Raw genomic sequence first — 19,294 nt, 5'->3', positions numbered from 1 at the left:
TAAAATAAATATCTGAGTTTCGAAGAACATGTTTTTTTGACTCATATTTATTTTCTCGATTTACGATTGGACCGTAAGACATAAAGAATTTGAAATCAATTAGTTGAATGTTAATCCCTTTGGTTGAGAAATCGTTAGTTTTTTTGGTAAAAAGTTAATTTTTTTGAATGAAAATTTAAATATTTTGTTAAATTTTTTTTAATTCAACCAATGGTTTAAAAATAATCTTTTTGAAAAAAGTCGTCCTTTTTAATTGAAAATTATTTTTAAAAAATCGTCTTTCAGGTTTGAAAATCCAGCCATATGGTTAAGAATGCAACTTTTTTGTTTGAAAATTCGATAATTCTATTGGAAATTCAATTAGTTTGTATAGAAATCACATTTTCGGCATGAAAATTCAACAATTCGGTTGAAATTGATTTTATCTCTTGACTAAAAACTATTTCTTGGTTGAACAAGCAACTAATTTGTTGAAAATTCGTCTGTTTTGAATTTAACTGCTTTTTATTATTATTTAAAAGTGAACTCTTTTAGTAAAATTCAACTAGTTATTGTTTCAAATTAAAATCATTTTTGTTTAAAAAATTAACGATAACATTTTTTTCATTGAAAATTCAGTTTTTTATATTGAAAAATCAACTAGATGACTGAAAGTACAAATCATTTGTCAAACATTAATTTTTCATTGAATACTTATCAATTTAGTTGAAAGTTCACCCCTTTCGTTGAACACTTGATAGTTTTTTTTGTAATTTTTTTAAAATGCAAATTAACTGTTCCATTGTTGTTGAAAATATATCTGAGCAGATTAAAAATTTAATTATTTTGTTAAAAATTATATTTTTTTTTAATTCAACCGATTGTTGAAAAATGATCTTTATGAAAACAGTACAGAAATAACTTTTTTGGCATGAAAATTCAACAATTTAGTTGAAAATTTGCCTTTTTTTTTAATTGAACTATTTTTTATTTATCTTAAATTTAACTATTTTTTGGTTAAAAAATCAAATATTACTCTTTTTTGGTTGAAATATCAAATATTACATTTTCTATTGAGAATCGGGTGTCCCCATGTAAGAAGAAGACGTAGATTTTCTAGCGCAGCGGAGTTGGCCCCTGAATAAAATTGCAAATTGGAATTGTTAAATTTTAGATCATAGTGTTTTTAACAAATTGCAAAAACTATTTTTTGTAAAAGTCAATTATAAATTCAATTTTTGTCTACAACTCGTGCTTAAATCTACAGTTTTTGGAATTTCTTTATTTTCTATTCTATTGCATAATTCGTTTCACAAAATATTTGAGCATTTCGTTTATCGAGGAAAGTTTGAGCAAAGAAAAACTTCTTGTGAAGAAGTTTAAAAAACTATAAATTTTTTTTTGAAGTGTTTAAAAAATAATAAATTAATAGGAAAAAAACTTCGATCGCTGAACTTTAAGCGCGCGAAAAAACTTTGCAAAAAACTTCTCTACTTTTTTGAACTTCTTCACATGAAATTTTTGTTTGCTCAAATTACCATAGATAATCGAAACGCTCAAACATTTTGTGAAACAAATTATTCAAGATTAGAATATCATTTTTCATACTGTTATCAATTAAGCTTTTTTGGTTAAATTCAATTATTTATTATTTCAAAACTAAATCTGTTTGTTTGAAATATCATCTATCATTTTCTCATTGAGAATTAATTTTTTTTATATACTGAAAATTCAACTACTTGATTGAAAGTTCAACTTATTTGTTAAACATTAATTTTGTTGTTGTGGATTTATCAATTTAAAATGGTCGAAAATTAATTTTTTCAGGTTTGAAAGTAATTTGGTTTCTAAATCATTCAACTTCATAGTTTAAATAATTAAATTTTTTCATTTAAAACCATGTATATTTTGGTATAATATTAATGTTTTTTTTTCACTTGAAATTTTATGGGGTTTATATTGAATTCAATTTGCTAACTATATATTAATTTTATCCGGAAGAATTTATTCTCCTACTTTCGTAAAGAGTCACATTATTATCAGGGAAAGAGTGTAGAGTCCTTTTATACATTTTAATGTTTTGTATAAAAAGTATTTTATTTCAGATTTTTAATATTGTGTACAATGTTATGTAGGATACATTTTGCGCAGAAAATATTTTGTGCATGCAAAATATAATACACAGTATTTAAAATCCCATTTAGTTAAATTTGAAACAAAAAATAAAACAAAAAATAATCATATTATGCCCAATGAAAGCAGTTTTATTTAAATAAAGAAACCTATGTTTACCTAGAACTTATACGTACTTATTCTCTAAGGTTAATTTTTCAGATAAGATTATACATTCGAAATTTTTCAATAAAAATTAAAGCAAGACACAATAAATAAAATAGGATAAGATTGAAAATATTAATAGGCTTCCAACAACCTTATCAATTCTATCTACTTTTTTCTGTTTTTTTTTCCAATCCAAAAAATAAAAATCTATTCATTTGCGAATAATGTGACTAATTATTCAGATGAAACCCCAAATATTTTACTCTTTTAATAGAGATCATTTTTTTTAAATTATTAGAATTTTCAGATGAGCATAATACAATACAAACATTGCAATCTGTGAGACCACCAGAAATGTTCAACACTTCTGTTATGTTCTACTATAATCCACTCCTGGAGAAAAACAAAATATTCCTTCCTATTAACTTAGAGGTCAACTTTCAAAAGTGACGTAAATAAAAGTAAACGCCCGTGGAATAAATCAGGATTTCTGAGAACCGAAACGTACAAATGCAAGTGCTTCTAAAATCGAGAATAAAGCTTGAAGATTTCAAATATTTGCAATATGAATTTCATTAAAATAAAGTACTTACAGAAAATAGCATATTTTCTACTTAAAAAAAACTATTATTCGTATGATTAGTCTAAAATGAACCAAAAATTGACAAAACAAGTATATGTACAATCCTAACCTTAAAACCTTCTGTCTCAATATTTAATCGTTTACAAAGAAAAAAGCAAAAATACCGACTGAGAATTAAAAACAGAATAATAAAATTCCACACCTACTTCCAGTTAAAAGATTGTCAAAAATAAGAATTGAAAAAAAATTAAATGGACAATATAATTACCACGTGTGTAAAATGCTCGACACAAAACTCCACTTTGTGAAAGAATGAATCAAAGAATCCATAAAATAAGCGAATCTACTAAAAAAAAAGATTGTGAGGCTTGAAACTTTCAACTTACCAAATATTCTCCAGTAGTTGAAGACAAAATTACACACAAAAATTGTGAAACCGTGGGAGATTGTTTGCAACAATTGCACCGGTACGATGAAGAAGGAAATGCGGTGAAAAGCGCCAACCGCGCCAACAGGAAATAGAATATCGCCATATTCAAAAAAGAAATTGATTTGGTTGTTACAATGGTGTAACTTAACTATATTTGAACATAAAACCGTTTGATAAAAATGTCTTCGTTTATTAATGGTTTTTATTCACTACACGGAGACAAATCGGGCGTTTTATATTAAATTAAACGATATTTTGTTTCACGTGGTCATTCCTTTTATATCAATATTATCGACAATCGAGTACCGACTACCGACAGAGTTGTTGAATCTAAACATAACCTCAAACCGAAGCACTTGTGCCAGAGATGAGGCTTGTACAATTTATACAGGAAAATAAAAAATTGTTACTTCTTATTAGTGCCGAGTTAATTAAAGGATTTAAATAATATCAGGGTGAAACTCAAGTCGTGTAAGTTATATTTTAGTCAAAATTTATCGTGATCTGCTCTATTGTCGGCGAGTTAGATTACAATGGAAAAATTTTCCGCTCAAATTTGTCACCGGTATTCGATATACAATTAAATGCATTTAAAGATAATTTTGAAGTCGGCTATGGAAATATTTATTTGACAGACCGTTTGGTCAAATAATATTTTCTTCAGGATATTTATGGCACTTCAAGATTTTTCTTTCTGGAAAATTTACCGGTGTTCAATTTTTAGCTGAGCAATTGAACTTTTTTTAACTGAAGATATTCAATAATGTTTTAACCTGTTTGAATTTACCCTCGATTACATATTAATTTTTCATTTCAATTTTTAAATTAAAATGAATCTTTAATTTCGATTTAGAATTTATGAAATCAGTACTGAAAAAATTGGTGTAAATTCCAAAAATTACCTATTAAATTTCTAATGCATAAAATTACGAATTTTCAATCAAAATTATTGAAAATTCAAATGTTTCAAGTTAAAAAAAGGAAATTGCACACTTTCACAATCATAGTTTGTATATTTTTAAATAAAAAAAAAAATTGTATAAAAATCTAGAAGTTTCGAATTATAGCATTGCGAACTGAAAATTTGCAAATTAAATTGTTTAAAATCTAGGACGACCACTGGACCGGGAAACTAGGAATTTAAAAAAAACTGAGGAAAATTTGAAAATGATAGCGAATTTATTTTTTGAGACTTCTAAAATTCCTAAATATGGAAAAATTCTTAAACATTTAAAAAAATTCTTTAAAAATTTCTAGATTCTTTTTAAAGAATTTTGTAAATCTTTTGGAATATTTCAAAATCTTTTTAAATATTCGTTTAAAATATATTTTGTAAAATAAAACATTAATAAACATACTCCGAGAATTCTTAGGAAAGGTTTTAATCTCTTGAAACCTTTCAAATTTTTTTAAAAACTTCTAGATTTTTTATTCGAAATCTTCAAGAATCTAGATTTTGGTTTAGATATGTTTAAATCTTTTTAGACTTAACATTATTTTTGAATATTTTCAAAACTTTTGTAAATATCTCATTATTCCAATAAAAATTTGTGTAGGCTTTGATTTTAGAATGAAAATTACCTGAAAATCATTCAATTTCAGTAGAAAGATTCAAAATTGAAAAAAAAACCTAAATTTAAGATCTTAGACATTTAATTATATATCCATCCAGAATATTGAAAAAGTTGAAATTAAATTCTTAAAAAATGCACAGTTGTAACCTGAGGCATGCGGAATAAAAAATATTCTGATTAAAGAAATTTCAAACAGACAATTAAACAGTTGAAAGACTTGTTATTTGAAGTTCGGATTACCTATTCTTTGTCAAGTGTACTGTGAAAATATTTAATAAGAAAGATTTTCTGCTTGGAAGGAATGAAAGTTTATCAATTTAAAAAAATAAATAAATGTGATCCATACGGTTCGGAACGAGTTTTTTTTAAGTTTATGAAAGTTAAATTAAGCAATTTTAACTTTAAAATTAAACTTAACTGCCATACAACTTGAATTCATTATTTGGCAAAATTCTTATGTATTTTTTATGCGCTTAACTCATGAAATACTTATTTATCATTTTAGCCTGAAACGTTTGACAAATAAGATTCTTCAGAAAATTAAAAAAAAAAAGAATTTAGTAATTTTAAAGAAAATTTTTATTTTACTGGATGTTAAAAAGTATCAGGAAAAATTCGAGTCCGTGTAAACGATATTAAGGACTTAAGGAAGTTTGGAAGAAATAAATAAATACTTGATAAATTCTCGGAAATCTTTCTAAGTTTTAAAATATTTTTAATTTCTTAAAAACCTCTTAAATTCCTGTATATCTTTTAAACTGACGCAAATTTAAAAAGAAATTTGAAAAATCATTCAAAATTTAAAAATACCGTTAAAGTCTTCCACATTTTTAGAATTCTTGTGAAATTGGCTTTAAAAATTAATTTTGCAAAAGAAAGAATGATTTCGAATGTAGCTAGGCATGTTAAGAAAATGGTGTTTCTTTTCTTGAAAACTTTCAACATTTTTTATAGCTTTCAAATTGTATATTAGAAATCTTTCAAAATTTACTAAATATCTCTTGAATTTACTTGAATTGCAAAAGTATAATCTTTCCAAATTAAAAAACTTTGCATTAAAATCTTCTACACACTTTTCCAAATGTCAGGAAATCATTTGAAATGTGCTAGTTAAACCTTTTTAAATTTTCTTTTAGAATTCATTTTTCAAAATAAAAAATCATTAAAAGTTTTCCCGTGAACCTTAAAAAAATTGTTTTTTGAACCTTTGCAGAACATCTAAACCTTCTCATTATCTTTTGAAATAATCCAAATTTTTCGTAAAGTTTTACAAAAATATTGCAAACATACAAAAATTGCCTTAAAATCTTTTAGCTTCTTTGACAATTTTGAAAATCTTGTATCTGTTACACTTACGCGAATTTGTTTTGCTGAAATCTTTCAGAAGTCCGTTTTCCTAAGAAAAATTAAAATCCTGAAAAATAAAAAAATGGACTGAAAATCTTCCAGATTCTGTCTCCTTTCCAGTTTCTTTTCGATTTATTGAAAATAAGTTTTTGTTAATAATTTAATTTTTCTTATCTCTTTGAAAATGTGAAAAAGTATAAATTATAGCGTGGTAGCAAAATTTTAATAAAAGAATTATTTTCTATTATTATAAAGTTCTTTACAATTAAAATTTTCTTTTTAGTAAATAATGCTTAGTATTGTTTAGAAATAAATTTAGCGATGAAATAAAATGACATATTTGGAAATTTTTAATTACAAAATTAATACTGGAGAAAATTCAAAATCTTTATTAATAGATAAACTGAAAAAAAGTAGTCAAAAAATTAGGTTTTCGTATTTTTGAGAGATTTAGTTATATCACTTTTTTTAGATATGGAGATAAAAAACTAAAAATGAAGCGACTTCCAAAGATGTTTTTAAAACTTGATTTTTTTTTGTAGAAAGAAAATTTATATTATAATTTAAGAAATTAAATGCAGAATAAACCCGAATTGAAATTCCTCTTTTGCACACAACATTAAAATTTATATATGAAATTTATTGAATTAAAAAAAAGCATGAATCCAACGAGCAAAGTTGTACAATACACTCTTAATCTTCTCAATAAAAATAAAAATAAAAAAAGCGGAAAGAAAAGGAAGCCAACCCTTAAACCCCCTTCCTTATTGTTGTGTAAACGCATCTTAGGCCTCCCTGAGTCGAGTGAAACCACTCGAAAGTGTGATGCAAGGTTTCTTCACACTGAATTCTTTCGACTTCGTACATTATTTTTCTACATATTGATATGTGTATGGAAAAGTGAAAGTTATTAACATTTACGGAAGATGTTTGAACATAAATCTCTCTTGGGTGGCAGTTAAGGACGCACGTGATGTTTTTTACTCTCGTCTTGCCTAATTTTAATTTTAATTTTCTATAAAACGCAATGAAAAAATATTTACAAAGAATTTACTAACTTTCCGATGTTTAGTTAACGCTAGGGTCGTCCAAATTTTTTTCTACCGAATTTACATGCATATCCTTCCTACTCAAAACTGTTCAGATGCACAAGAAAATAAGTTTTTTTTTCTTAAATTACATTTAGATGTCCCGCAAGCCCATGCAGTTTAATACGTATTTCCTATAAGACAAAAATACGTTTTTGTACATTTTAATCTGAATCGTCAATATTGGGTGTATATATAGAAGTGATATTGAATATTTTTATGCACAATTACTTTCGATGAATGAGAGCCTCATTCACAAATTTTAACCATTCTTTCCGTAGTCTGCCTCTGGATGCACTGCCATTCACTCTACCTTCATATACTGGTTTCGTCAGTCATATATATTTCATTCTTCCTACATTCCCAAACCATCTCAACGACTTTCTTTTAAATATGTCAACCAGTGTTTCCTGTACACCGTTTTCTTTGGTGGTAGGCAGGGCTGGTCTTATGGGCTTAGGCGCTCCGCACGACAAACAAAATCCCCCTCCTCCCCCATCCCACCTCTATATTAAGGGAAATTAAATATTGTAAATTCACTCATTTTTACTAAATATACAACAATACATTTTTTAAGTAGAGTCGGGCGATGATCGTGGGGGCTAAAGCGCAGGCTTTGGACACACTCCGTCGACTTGCGAGTTCGATTTCCGCCTCGCACTCTGGAAGAGCTTTGGCGGCTTATGCGGTGAGCACTAGCCTAGCAAGGGAGTTGTTCAACTCCGGAGAGTCGTGGGACCGGTACCCCTAGAGAAAAAGGTTTTCTCTAAGTACTTAAAGCTTTTGCTCTTTGTGGGTTCGGAACCCACCTCAAACTGTAGGTCCCCCTCCCACCACCAAGTAAGTGTGTGGGGGCTGTGTAAAGGAATACGAAAGAAGGTGCAAGAAAAATGTAAACCCTTAAGGGACACATTAGAAGCTTCCATTCCATTTCATTTTTAAGTACTTGTCACTAACAATTGTTATGAATAATTTTTTATAAATATATTAAATAAATATACTTTTGTGATAAGTTTTCAAAATACAGCTTCATGTTTTATTTACATAAATATTTACAGAATATATGCATGTTAGAGATACGGAGTTCGATGTCATGATTTATTATGATGATTTGAGCCCCCGCCTATTCATAATTAAGAAAAATTTACTTTCCGAGCCTTAATTCTCACAAAACCTTTTTTGATAATTCGCGTTTTCAATTTTTTAAATTCAAATACTCTTAACGTTGCCGAAAAATTCCGGCAAATCGGTATGATATGCGTTATCTTATTATCTTTGATAAATAACATACTTGAGTGGCAATTGATTTTGTGACTTGAGCATGCCTGTCTGATTTGAAATGAATTCGAAGGGCATTTTTAAACAACATAATTAATTATTGTACCATTGAAAGTAGAAATAAAAGAATAAACTTACTATAATCATTGCAACTCATTTCAAACGTGTTTGAGAGTTCTTAAATGAGAAGTGAATCTCAGTTAAAGAAGATTCATCTTCTTTTTTTTGGTTCGAAATCTCGTATGTGGTTCCATTAATTGTGGAATTCGTGATCGTTGAGCATTCATTATTCTTATTTTGATCATTTCAAACTACATTGTTATTCTGTTGAGTGACTTCTCCAACTGGGAATTTCCTCCTAATTGTTCTAATTAACAAACAAAAAATTTACACAATACAATATTATATTGATTATAAATAATAATAAATATGAAAAATGTATTTAATGTTTGCTTCTTAAGTAGCGCGAAGTGAAAAACATTATTTTTTAATATTTATTTTTGGTAAATGAAAAACAAGTTGTGATATCCTATCAAGTTTATATTTTATGAAATATCCATTTGGTTTCTCCGGCCTCAAAAACAGAAAGTAAAATAAAATTAAAATTAAAATTTTTAATTTTATTGTGTTTTACACAGTGTTTTTCGGCTCTGCAGTCATATGGGACTTAATATCGTTCGGAATTTTTTCTGATTTTGTGCTGCGATTGAGTACGGTCTTTTTATTTCTGGACATATCTATCGGTAGTCTAAATTGGACACGAAATTGACTGTTAATTATAAAGAAAATTTTTTGTTCTGCGGTGTCCGTATTAGTACTTGATGCCAGGAGTCCTCTGTACACTTTCTGGTACGTTTTTTCCTCTTTTTTTATTGTGGTACGTTAACTTGGCTTGAAGTTCGGCATCGATAAAACTTATTGTATAATATAAACCACACTAAAACCATGTGCTCTTACAATGTCTAATGCAAAAATATCCAAAGATACCACAGAACGCTCCAAGCTGACCGTCGACAAGGCAGATCGCTCTAAACCGTCGGGTGAAATGGCAGATCGTGCTTGTCCGCACTGTACTCACCCTCCGAGAACTGGAGGTATTAAATGTACCGACTGTGGTACTCTTTTTCATGATGTTTGTGCCTCCAGATATAAGATTTCGTCGAACGGGATAATTTCTAAGGGTCGGTTCCACCAACTTCGGTAAAAAATTTAATCCTCGGTTGAAGCTAGTTCCGCGTTCCACCACTTTTTCACACCCGGTTAACTCGCATTAACCACCGTTAAATCTAACCGGTCAAGATTGATCGGTTAGGGCTATTTAATCACCTTTTAACCTAAAAGGTGCAGTATCGTTGTGAAATATGGAGTTTTTGGAAGAAATTCTGCGTTCGTCTGATGACGAAGTGGAAGAAGAAATTTTTAAAATTTATCTGCAGACCGCGAAATTTCAAAGAAAGAGAGAATTTTTTTGATAATTTCGACGACGTTGAACATTAGGAAGGAAATTAGGCGATCTCACTTTATTTTCTTCCATCTTATCACAGATAAAACAAATAAAACAGAAATATAACAGGAACAAAAAACACATACAAATTCACTTTTTTTAGGTTTGTGTGGACACGAGCGTGGAGTGAACCTTATTTGGATTTGGCGTGCACGGCCATATTTGTTTGCTTTTCACTCGACCCGCAAGTAGCCAATCACGCGAATGGTTAAAAGTAAAATAGGAGTTATTTCGAAACGACTATATGGTTAGAGAGCAGGGACCTCCAAAAACGTGGTGGAACGCGCGACAGGATAATCGACGCTTAACTATGGCATTACATTTAACCCGCTGTCAGTTAACCAATGACTAAATTGAGGTTGGTGGAATCGGCCCTATGTGTTGCTTAACAGCTTCCAGACCCACTTGTCCTAACTCGGTAATAAGCGTAGAATAGAGAAAAATTAATATTTTAAGATTTCAGCGCAAAAGTGAAAATTATTCTATTATTTTGAATGCGCGATTTTTCCATCTGCCTGAAATGAAACAATAAGAATAAGATACCTCCTAAACTTATTCACTTCTATTTCCATAGCGATCGCCACACAATTTTCTATTCTCCCAAAGAGAACGTGTTTTCAATATATTTAATTCCATCTATTTGTACCGGTGACGCACCTCACAGAGATATTTTTTATTTCTTACAAGTGGTCATATTTTGATTTTATTTAATTCCTTCTAATAAGTTCACGAAATATGTGTAATGAGTTGTTTTAATTCCTTCATGCGGAATGTAAATTCTGAAATTTTAATTGTCACCAATTCAACGCTGCCTTTATTATTTATATATCACCCGCTTGGGTGATTCCGTTGCGTCCCCTTATAAGCCTTAAGCGTGACCCCAAAGTTCTCTCCATAGCGAGAGGACCGCGGCCACGCTGTTGGCCGATATTTCAGACTCACTGATGCAGTAACTGCCTCTGACCCTGTATCAGCCTCAAAATTACTGCGTAACAAATCCAAATACGACGGACCGTACAGATTCCACACTGATCAGGCTGTAATGCAGAGGGAACAATTCAAAAAGTTGAAATCAGAATTGTATGACCTTCGAAATAAAGGACAAGTCGATAAAACTATACGTTTTTTCAATGGAGTTCCAAAATTTATTAGTATCCAACCTACTAAAAACTGACCAGATTCGAAAAAGTAAGGAAAATCTCGCCAGGGTTACCAACTTCTACGTCTACTAGTATTTTCGTTTACTACCAAAATATGAGAGGGCTAAGAACGAAACTCCAGGACCTAAGAAACGCCATCTCAGTCTTATCTACTCGGTGGCACGTGATTGTACTCACGGAAACTTGGTTACATCCTGGCATAAGCGACGCCGAACTTGGCCTTAAAAATTACCACGTCTTTCGGGCAGATAAAAATTCTAGTACCAGCATTCCTAAAAGGGGCGGGGGTGTACTAATAGCCGTAAGTAACGAAATGCGTTGTAATCTTATATCTTCCTTAGAATACAGCGCTGAACAAATTTTTGTTAGAGTTCAAGTTTTTCATGCTGATTACATATTTAGCTCTACTTATATTCCTCCCGCTTCGTCACATGAAACTTACCTGAGACACTACCGAAATCAATGATATCGCTATCAGATTTCCACATGCTAAACTCTTAGTATTAGGTGACTACAATATGCCTGGGATCTCTTGGTCAAATGAAATCAGAACCCTCAGTTAGTGGCCCGACACTCAAGGAAGCCGAAACTATTGCAATCGTTTACGGTTTCTTAAACCTTAAACAATCTAATCAAGTATCAAACAGTCTTGGAAGAGTTTTAGGTTTAGTATTTTCGGTTATTCAAGAACTATCTACTCAGGTCGCAATTGATCCCTTAGTTCGCTGTGATGCTTTTCATCCTCCTCTGAACATTTCCATTTCTATTATTCCTCCGGGAGAACGTCCTCCTGTTGTTAATTCATTTTTGGTATTAGACTTTGATAAAGCATATTTGCAAGCTATTCATGAGTATTCAAGAGAAGTTAACTGGGCAACATAACTGCATAAATGACGTTATTGAGACATCTAGCGATCACTTTTACTATCACATTAATTTTTCGATTGAAAAGTATGTTCCTTATAGAAAAATGTTCTCATCCACGTATACTAGATGGTTTAACCTGGAGTTAAAAAAACTGATTCGATTGATAAAAATAGCGCATAAGAAATTAAAGAAAACGCAAACTTTAACGAATTATGAGACTTTTTCATCTCTTAGATCTAGCTGCAAAACATTGAGTGAAACATTGTACTCCGAATATACAATCAGAATTGAGGATGATATAGAAAATAACGCAATGACACTTTGGCGCTTCGTAAACAAAAAACGTTTTAAAACATCTGTCCCAACAGTCTTATCTCACAATGACGTAGAAATAAGCAATGGAAATGAAATCGCTCAAATTTTTTAAGATTATTATAAATCAGTTCATACCATTGGCGATTTTTCTTGTTCCCTAAACGATCTCGAAAACAATAGCGTATAATCAACCATAAAATTGTCTTGACAGCAAATCCGTGATAAAATAAAGGTCCTTGACCCGCAGAAAAGTGCGGGATCAGATGGTATACCACCTCGGTTTTTTATAGAATGTGAATCTCTTATTGTTGAACCTTTGCGACTGATTTATAATCAATTATTTAAAACTGGAGTTTTTCCGAAGCGTTGAAAGGTTACCTTAGTTACCCCGATACATAAGGCCGGTAATCGACAACTTATAAGCAACTATAGTTTTTACTCCTATTTGTGGCGCGGCGTCAATTCTCGGAAGAACTATATCAGGGGGCTTAATAAGCTTTGAAAACTCCTTTCTATATTTTCGTGATCTTAAACAAGAAAAGGTTTTAAAATTTGTATGAGATAAGAAACTGAGTAAGGACTATTTTTACTGGTTCATTCTACAAAATTTAATTTTTGAGCCTTAAGGGCATGTGATTCTTAGAAAATTGTCAATTTTATCAGTTTTAGGTTCCCCCGGCTTTTTTTCTAGAATAATAAATATGTTGTCTTAAAATTTTTGGAAATGATAGCGAACATCCTAACGGACGTCCCCACACACTTTTTTTTGTGTTTTTTTATCAAAAAATTTTTGATATTGCTAACAACGTGCGTGTATATTTCGAGGTTATCTATGTTACAATTCACCCGAGCGTTACTTCCAAACTACACAATATTTTTGGCCGGAAACTTTGGACTTACAAATAAACATAGTAACTAATCTCCCGGAACTAACCTTGTTTGCAGGCAATCAAAAAAGTTTATTTCATAAATAATTTCCAGATTATCGGAAAGGCAGAGATGAAAACCGACGTAACCTCAAAATAATGCATATACATAAAATTTTTATTTAGCACAATAAATTTTTTTTGTTATTATCCCTCAAAAAAGAGTCCGGGGACGTCCGTTATGATATTTTATAGCATCTCCGAGTTCAGTTTTTAAAATTTTTCATTTTTGTGGAAAAAAGCCGGGGAAACTGTGAGTATCACATGCCCTTAACTAGTTTTCATTATCATGTATTCAATTAAGTTTCTTACGATCTGCCTAAGGGAAAACTTACTTCAAATATTTTACTTGTATTTTTCATAAAATTATTTCTGTTCAAGTGGAAGAAACACATTTCTATTTTGCAGAATGTTAACAATTTTTCTAATTTTATCTTCAAGTCACTTCAAAATCGTCAACAAGTATAAAGTTAGCAATATTAGAAGGATTATTTTTTTAATTGTTCAGGAAGTGTACACTGGCTAAAGGTGATATCCGAAGAATTTGAAAAATCGCAGATGATCCTGAGAGGAGACCACAACTTTTCCAAACATCTGCAAGACAGATTTCAAAACACGCATGTATTTTTTATTACTACAAAGTACAGTAAAACTATGATACTGGGGCGATTTTGGGGCTGACCTTGGTGGGGAATTTCTCAGATAGTGGACCGTTTTGTAGAAAATATTTTTGTTTGTTCGCGCCTGAGCGCCCGCTGCTCACCGCGTGCAGCTCCTTTTACTCCTACTTGCGACGCGGCGTAAATTCCCGGAAGAACTCTATCACGGGGCCCCATGTCTAGGGTTCCCTGCATATAAAATATTCTTATAAACCAAAAAATAAATAGTAATACAAAATAATAATAATTACTTACAGGATCCTAACAAGAATCTTTTGAACGCATTCGCACTTCTTTATGTTTCTTTATCAGCAGGAAGTTTTATTTTTGGATATTATGCTGAATTGGATATTGTACCGAATAGTTTCTTCGACTTTCACGACGTTTTATCTCGTTCGCAAATACTTTTTATGAACTCAACTTATTTGATATTTAGTTGAAGTGTTTTGGGCAAGAGATGATAATTTATTTTGGTGGTTCGAAAGTGATGAGCGAAGGACATAACTTTGCATTAGTTTTCGAAATGGGAAATGTGCATGATATTAGGTAATAATCAGCTTAAGGGCATGTAACACAGCTAAATACCTATATTACCGACCACACTTTTTCGGTTCACTGAATGTTTTTTTGAACCTAAGAACTTTTTTTGTAAATAAAATATCGAGCTGAAACTTTGGAAGATTTATTAGAGTACAATAAAGTACGTTTAGGTACTGCATTTTGGTAGGAACTTCCCTGAATGAACAGCGGGCCTGCGAGGCCCGACTTGCCTTTTTGTATAAGTAAAAAATATACACGTTTCTGTGGAGCACTCCACAAATGGAATTTTCAAAAAACCTGATTTTTTTTTTATGTATTTAGATTTCGCCAAAAGAAATTTCCATGCACAAGTCCATACTTGAGCTACAACTCTTTGTAACTCGAAAATTGTGACCCGCTGGGTCTCTGAGACCCGCCTGCCTTATTGAGGGTCAAAAAGTGAAATGTTATCCTCTAACATCCAAAATGTTCAACTGAAAAATCCAAGATATTACATGTATGGTTATGTCAAATAACGTCTGTAAATATTTGAGGAGTTTACTTATTTATGATCATTTTAAGGAATTAATTGATAACTTATTTGAGAATTTTAAATTAAACTTTAAAGTTCTTACACGAACGAAAAACAGATAAAGGGTATGAAATGTCGATCAGATGATGCATTCAGTGAAGTTGAGGTTATATTGAATATTTCTAAATCAAAATTAAAACGAGGGTGAATAATCGGAGAACGACTGATTTGTAATATGAATAAAATAATCTATCTATTTTAAGTTACTTAAACTCAAATTTTATTTCAAATTTATAAACCTCTTGTGAAATGTGTTAAGTCAATAAACTTAAGACATAAGACCATTGTTCCCTTTATTAGACAGAAAAAAGCTGTTATCCAATTTTGTTTAAGGACATCTAATTTTAATCTTTGGAAATGTTCCAAAATTGTAATATTCAATAATTTTAATATTGAAAATATGTAACCGTCAAATATAGTCGTGAAATTGGAATGCGCGGTGCGCATGCGCTTGGATGGTTTTAACATCTGAATATGTTTCAGTTTGACATAAAAATATTTTGACGCCTAACATCTCAAAAAGATGTTAAATGTTTGGCATGATTATCTGAATGTTAGGTGCTACAATCTTACCCTTTGAACATCCATTTTTCTCCGTGTAGAATTAGATTTCTCGAGACAATATACAATCCTAATTGAGTCTCGCCCTTATAGCTGTTATTTATTATGCTATTCAGCTAGGGTGCCAAAATATGTCAATCCAAATAAGGGATTCGAGTCAGAGGAGGAGCACAGATCCTTCTACGGATTAGTGAAGAAGCTATTACCAATCATGGGACCAAGAATCGAAAAAACAGGTACAAAGTTGTCACCGTTCCAGGCACCTGAAAAGGCATGTCGAGTAAGATTCCACTCCCCCCCTCTCAGTAGCAGTGCCCTGTGCCACCACACAACTTGCACACCCTCAAAACAGGCCCTGGTGGTAGGTGTTATATTTTTACTTATGATAATGGACCCTTCTCCGTCGATAACATTCTAATCCTCATGTATGCGCCCATCTACACAGAAAAAACTGGGGGTTCCAGTAGAACCTATTTTTGGTTCCAAAAGAGATTCAACAAAAATAAACGTGGTGAATAACTTAATGAAGATAATTAAAGTATAAAATATTACCGCAATTAAAATATACATAATGATTTGATAAATATCATTTGCAGAGTGTATAGCAAAGTTGTAAACATAAAGGCATATTCGTATGCAAGAAACTTTTCGTCTCAAGTCATCGGCCGATAACTGTACATCCATCCCTAACTGACCAGCCGTACTCTGCAAGCCGTTGGTGTATGAATGCGCCCCCATGTTCTTTTCAAGTGTGCTTTAAATGAACGCATTTGGCTCTCTACAGGTATCTATTGGAACGCACGTCCTAAATGATATCAATTTTTATTTGAGCCGCAGCTTTAGTGAACCCCCAGTTTGTTCAGTGTAACTGTACATCTTTGTTTCCATTTTCAGTGAATAGTCTACCGAGATATGTGATCGTCAGCCACGAAAGTCGAGTTTTTTATTTGCTCTTTAATAATAAAAAATATTGTTAGGTTCCTTTCTTCATGCTTGTATTGAGTTTGCTCAATATTTTTTGCAAGTCTTCGATTGAATTGGCCATAACAACCTTGTCATCTGCGAGCACTAACCAACGTACCTTCACTGTTCCGAGATCTACACCTTCGTCGAAGAGTGCCATTCTTAAATACTTGTTTATGAATATAATTAATAGCAATAAGGACATAACGCATTTCTGTCTTAACACTTTACATAAAATTGAAACAGTCACCTCGCCAGTCACTCAGTTTCCCATTTACTCTTACACTCGCTTTGCTACCCGCATATGTTGATTTTATTGTTTGTAGGAGCCATCTATTGACTCCTTACTCTTTCAGGTATTCCCAAAGATTACTTTTATCCACCTTATCAAAGGTTTTTTTCTAGGCCAACACATGCACAGAAAACTTTTTTTCTACTCTGAAAATTTTTTCTGTGATCTGTCTCAAGCTAAATATTTTATCCGCAATTGATCTTCCTGGCATAAATCGATTTTGCACTCCCCATATATTTTCTTCTGTTATTTTTATTACCCTATGAACAAGTATTTTTGAATATCTTTTACTTATGGTACCTAATAAGCGAATACCTCTTTAATTGTTGCACTTGCTTTTATTTCCCTTTCTTCTGTATATTGGGACGATATTCGCCTTTCTCCAGTCATCTGGAGCTTCTCCCATCTCGATACGTAAATCTATCAACTCGCATTACCTGTGAGGTATGTAGTCGCGACCGTATTTAATAATTTCAGTGTAAATACTGTTTACTCCAGCAGCCTTATCGTTCTTTAAGTTCTTAATTATATCTCTTACCTCAGCCAGGTTTTCTAACGTATCGTCTGCTATGTCGCAGGTGTGTTGCCCTATAGTTTCACCTTCCAATAATTCCTTAAAAGATTCTTTCAAAGCGTCTAGTATCCCGTCTGTATCATATAGCATTTTACCCCTGATATTTCTCATCCTAACCAACTCTGTGTTTCTACTTCCTTACATACTGATCCACCCCAATTTATAAAACAGTTTCTTGCTGCCTTCAAAATCGGTTTGCATTTTCTTCTTTTTCTTTTATTTAATCTTTACTTTCTTTGACTAGCATCGCCAGACATTCTTCCTAGTACCATATTACCACAAAGTGCGGTCGCCCTTTATGTCTTTATTTCTTAGTAGCGCACCTCAAGTTGCCCTATCTATGCGTTCTTATATCCTTTATTGAAAATCTATTTGCACTTATGTTTTATGTAATTTTTCGATTTTGATTTGCGTTTGTGTAGTCTTTTTAGTTCTTTTTCTTCTCCATCCTTGACTTAAGTTAATTTTTGAGACTAGAAGGTAGTGATCAGTATTATATTCAGAACTCTTCATAACTTTTATATTTTAATATACTCTGTTTACCGAGAGAATGATATTTGGAAAAGACGAGATTTCGTTCTCTGCACGCAGCTTGTCAAAGAAAGGGAAATGTAGGCATAGGGCCCCCGCTGACAAGGATTTAGTGGTGGCCCTAACTAAGGTTATTCAAAATTTCAGAGAGCACTTGGGTCAGCTTATTTGAAATAATTCTTATTTCCTACAACAGCGATTGGATGCATACCGAACAAAAAAAATTGGTTGACGTCTTCCTTTTAAAAAAAACTGCGCAGCTGATTTCATTCTCTCCGTGAACAGTGATTGATTTACGACACTGGCTTTATGTTTTCTACTACTTGTCTGTTTGCTTAACAAACTCAGTGTGGATAAGGTTACCCCAGCAGGGATCTTTGGTCCACAGCAGGTCAAAGTAAGGAAATGTAGAGAATTTAAACTTTGCAATTAGCGATTTGAAAATAGCATAGTCCGCATCTACGAATTTTTCCGATTCCAATGATACATTTTTTGCCTGGGAAAGTTGAAAATTTGAAGAAGTTTAATCGCAGAAACTTTAGTTCAATATTCAATTTGATATTGCTTACTTTCCCAATTTTCAAACTTTATAGACAAATTACATATCGTTGGAATCGGAATAATTCGAACATTCTGAATATATTACTTTTAAGTCGGGGATTACCGAATTATTAATGATTAATTTTTAACTTCTTAATTTTATTGTAAATTCAATGATACAGGCCTAAAATAAACACACAAGAGGGGATGTATATGCATATGTGTGTATGTATGTGTGTATTATGTATATGTATATGTTCTTTCCCCCCTCTCCCAACCCTCCCTTATTAACTGAAGTTTTTGGTGGGACTGACGTTAGAACTACAATCTCCACCATATGACGATTTGATACTTAACTTTGACATGATTACGACTCAGAAAATAAACTTATTGCATAAAGGTGTTAGTTGGGCGTATAATCTAAACAATGAATAATACAAACTACAAAATAGCCTCGGAAAGGACTGGAACTTTTAATGACAAAAGGCATGCACACGGAAAATCTAAAGGTCATGTTTCAGGCGAAGAATGGATACTGGGTGTTTGGAATGCTAGGGGAGTAAATGATCTCAAGGTAAAAGAATTGCGTGAAACTATGAACCTGAAGAAACTAGATATTTTATGCGTGCCCGAAACTAAAGACATAAAAAACGGCGTGCTGAAAGGCGGATTCGAAATATGGCCAGGAGTAGACTGTGAATCACATGGTAAACAAGGAGTAGGTCTCATTTT

General features: G+C 31.7%; 2 protein-coding genes across 2 annotated transcripts in view; one reads left to right on the top strand and one right to left on the bottom strand.

The window, feature by feature from the left end:
- LOC117172405 (nucleolar protein 12-like) overlaps positions 1 to 3,359 on the bottom strand; it is a 28,202-nt gene extending 24,843 nt beyond the window's left edge. Inside the window, exon 1 of the mRNA XM_033360295.1 lies at positions 3,229 to 3,359. The gene's annotated coding sequence lies outside the window, so the exon portion shown is untranslated. The remainder of the gene's footprint in view (positions 1 to 3,228) is intronic.
- Positions 3,360 to 15,812: 12,453 nt separating this feature from the next.
- LOC117173289 (tubulin--tyrosine ligase-like protein 12) overlaps positions 15,813 to 19,294 on the top strand; it is a 29,369-nt gene continuing 25,887 nt past the window's right edge. The window contains exon 1 of the mRNA XM_033361770.1: positions 15,813 to 15,898. Coding sequence (XP_033217661.1) covers positions 15,874 to 15,898 — 25 coding nt within the window. The 5' untranslated portion in view covers positions 15,813 to 15,873. The remainder of the gene's footprint in view (positions 15,899 to 19,294) is intronic.

Source organism: Belonocnema kinseyi, chromosome 5, assembly GCF_010883055.1.
Source record: "Belonocnema kinseyi isolate 2016_QV_RU_SX_M_011 chromosome 5, B_treatae_v1, whole genome shotgun sequence".
NCBI lineage: Eukaryota > Metazoa > Arthropoda > Insecta > Hymenoptera > Cynipidae > Belonocnema > Belonocnema kinseyi.
Note: the sequence above shows the minus strand (reverse complement) of the source record. Positions and strands in the feature narration are given on the sequence as shown.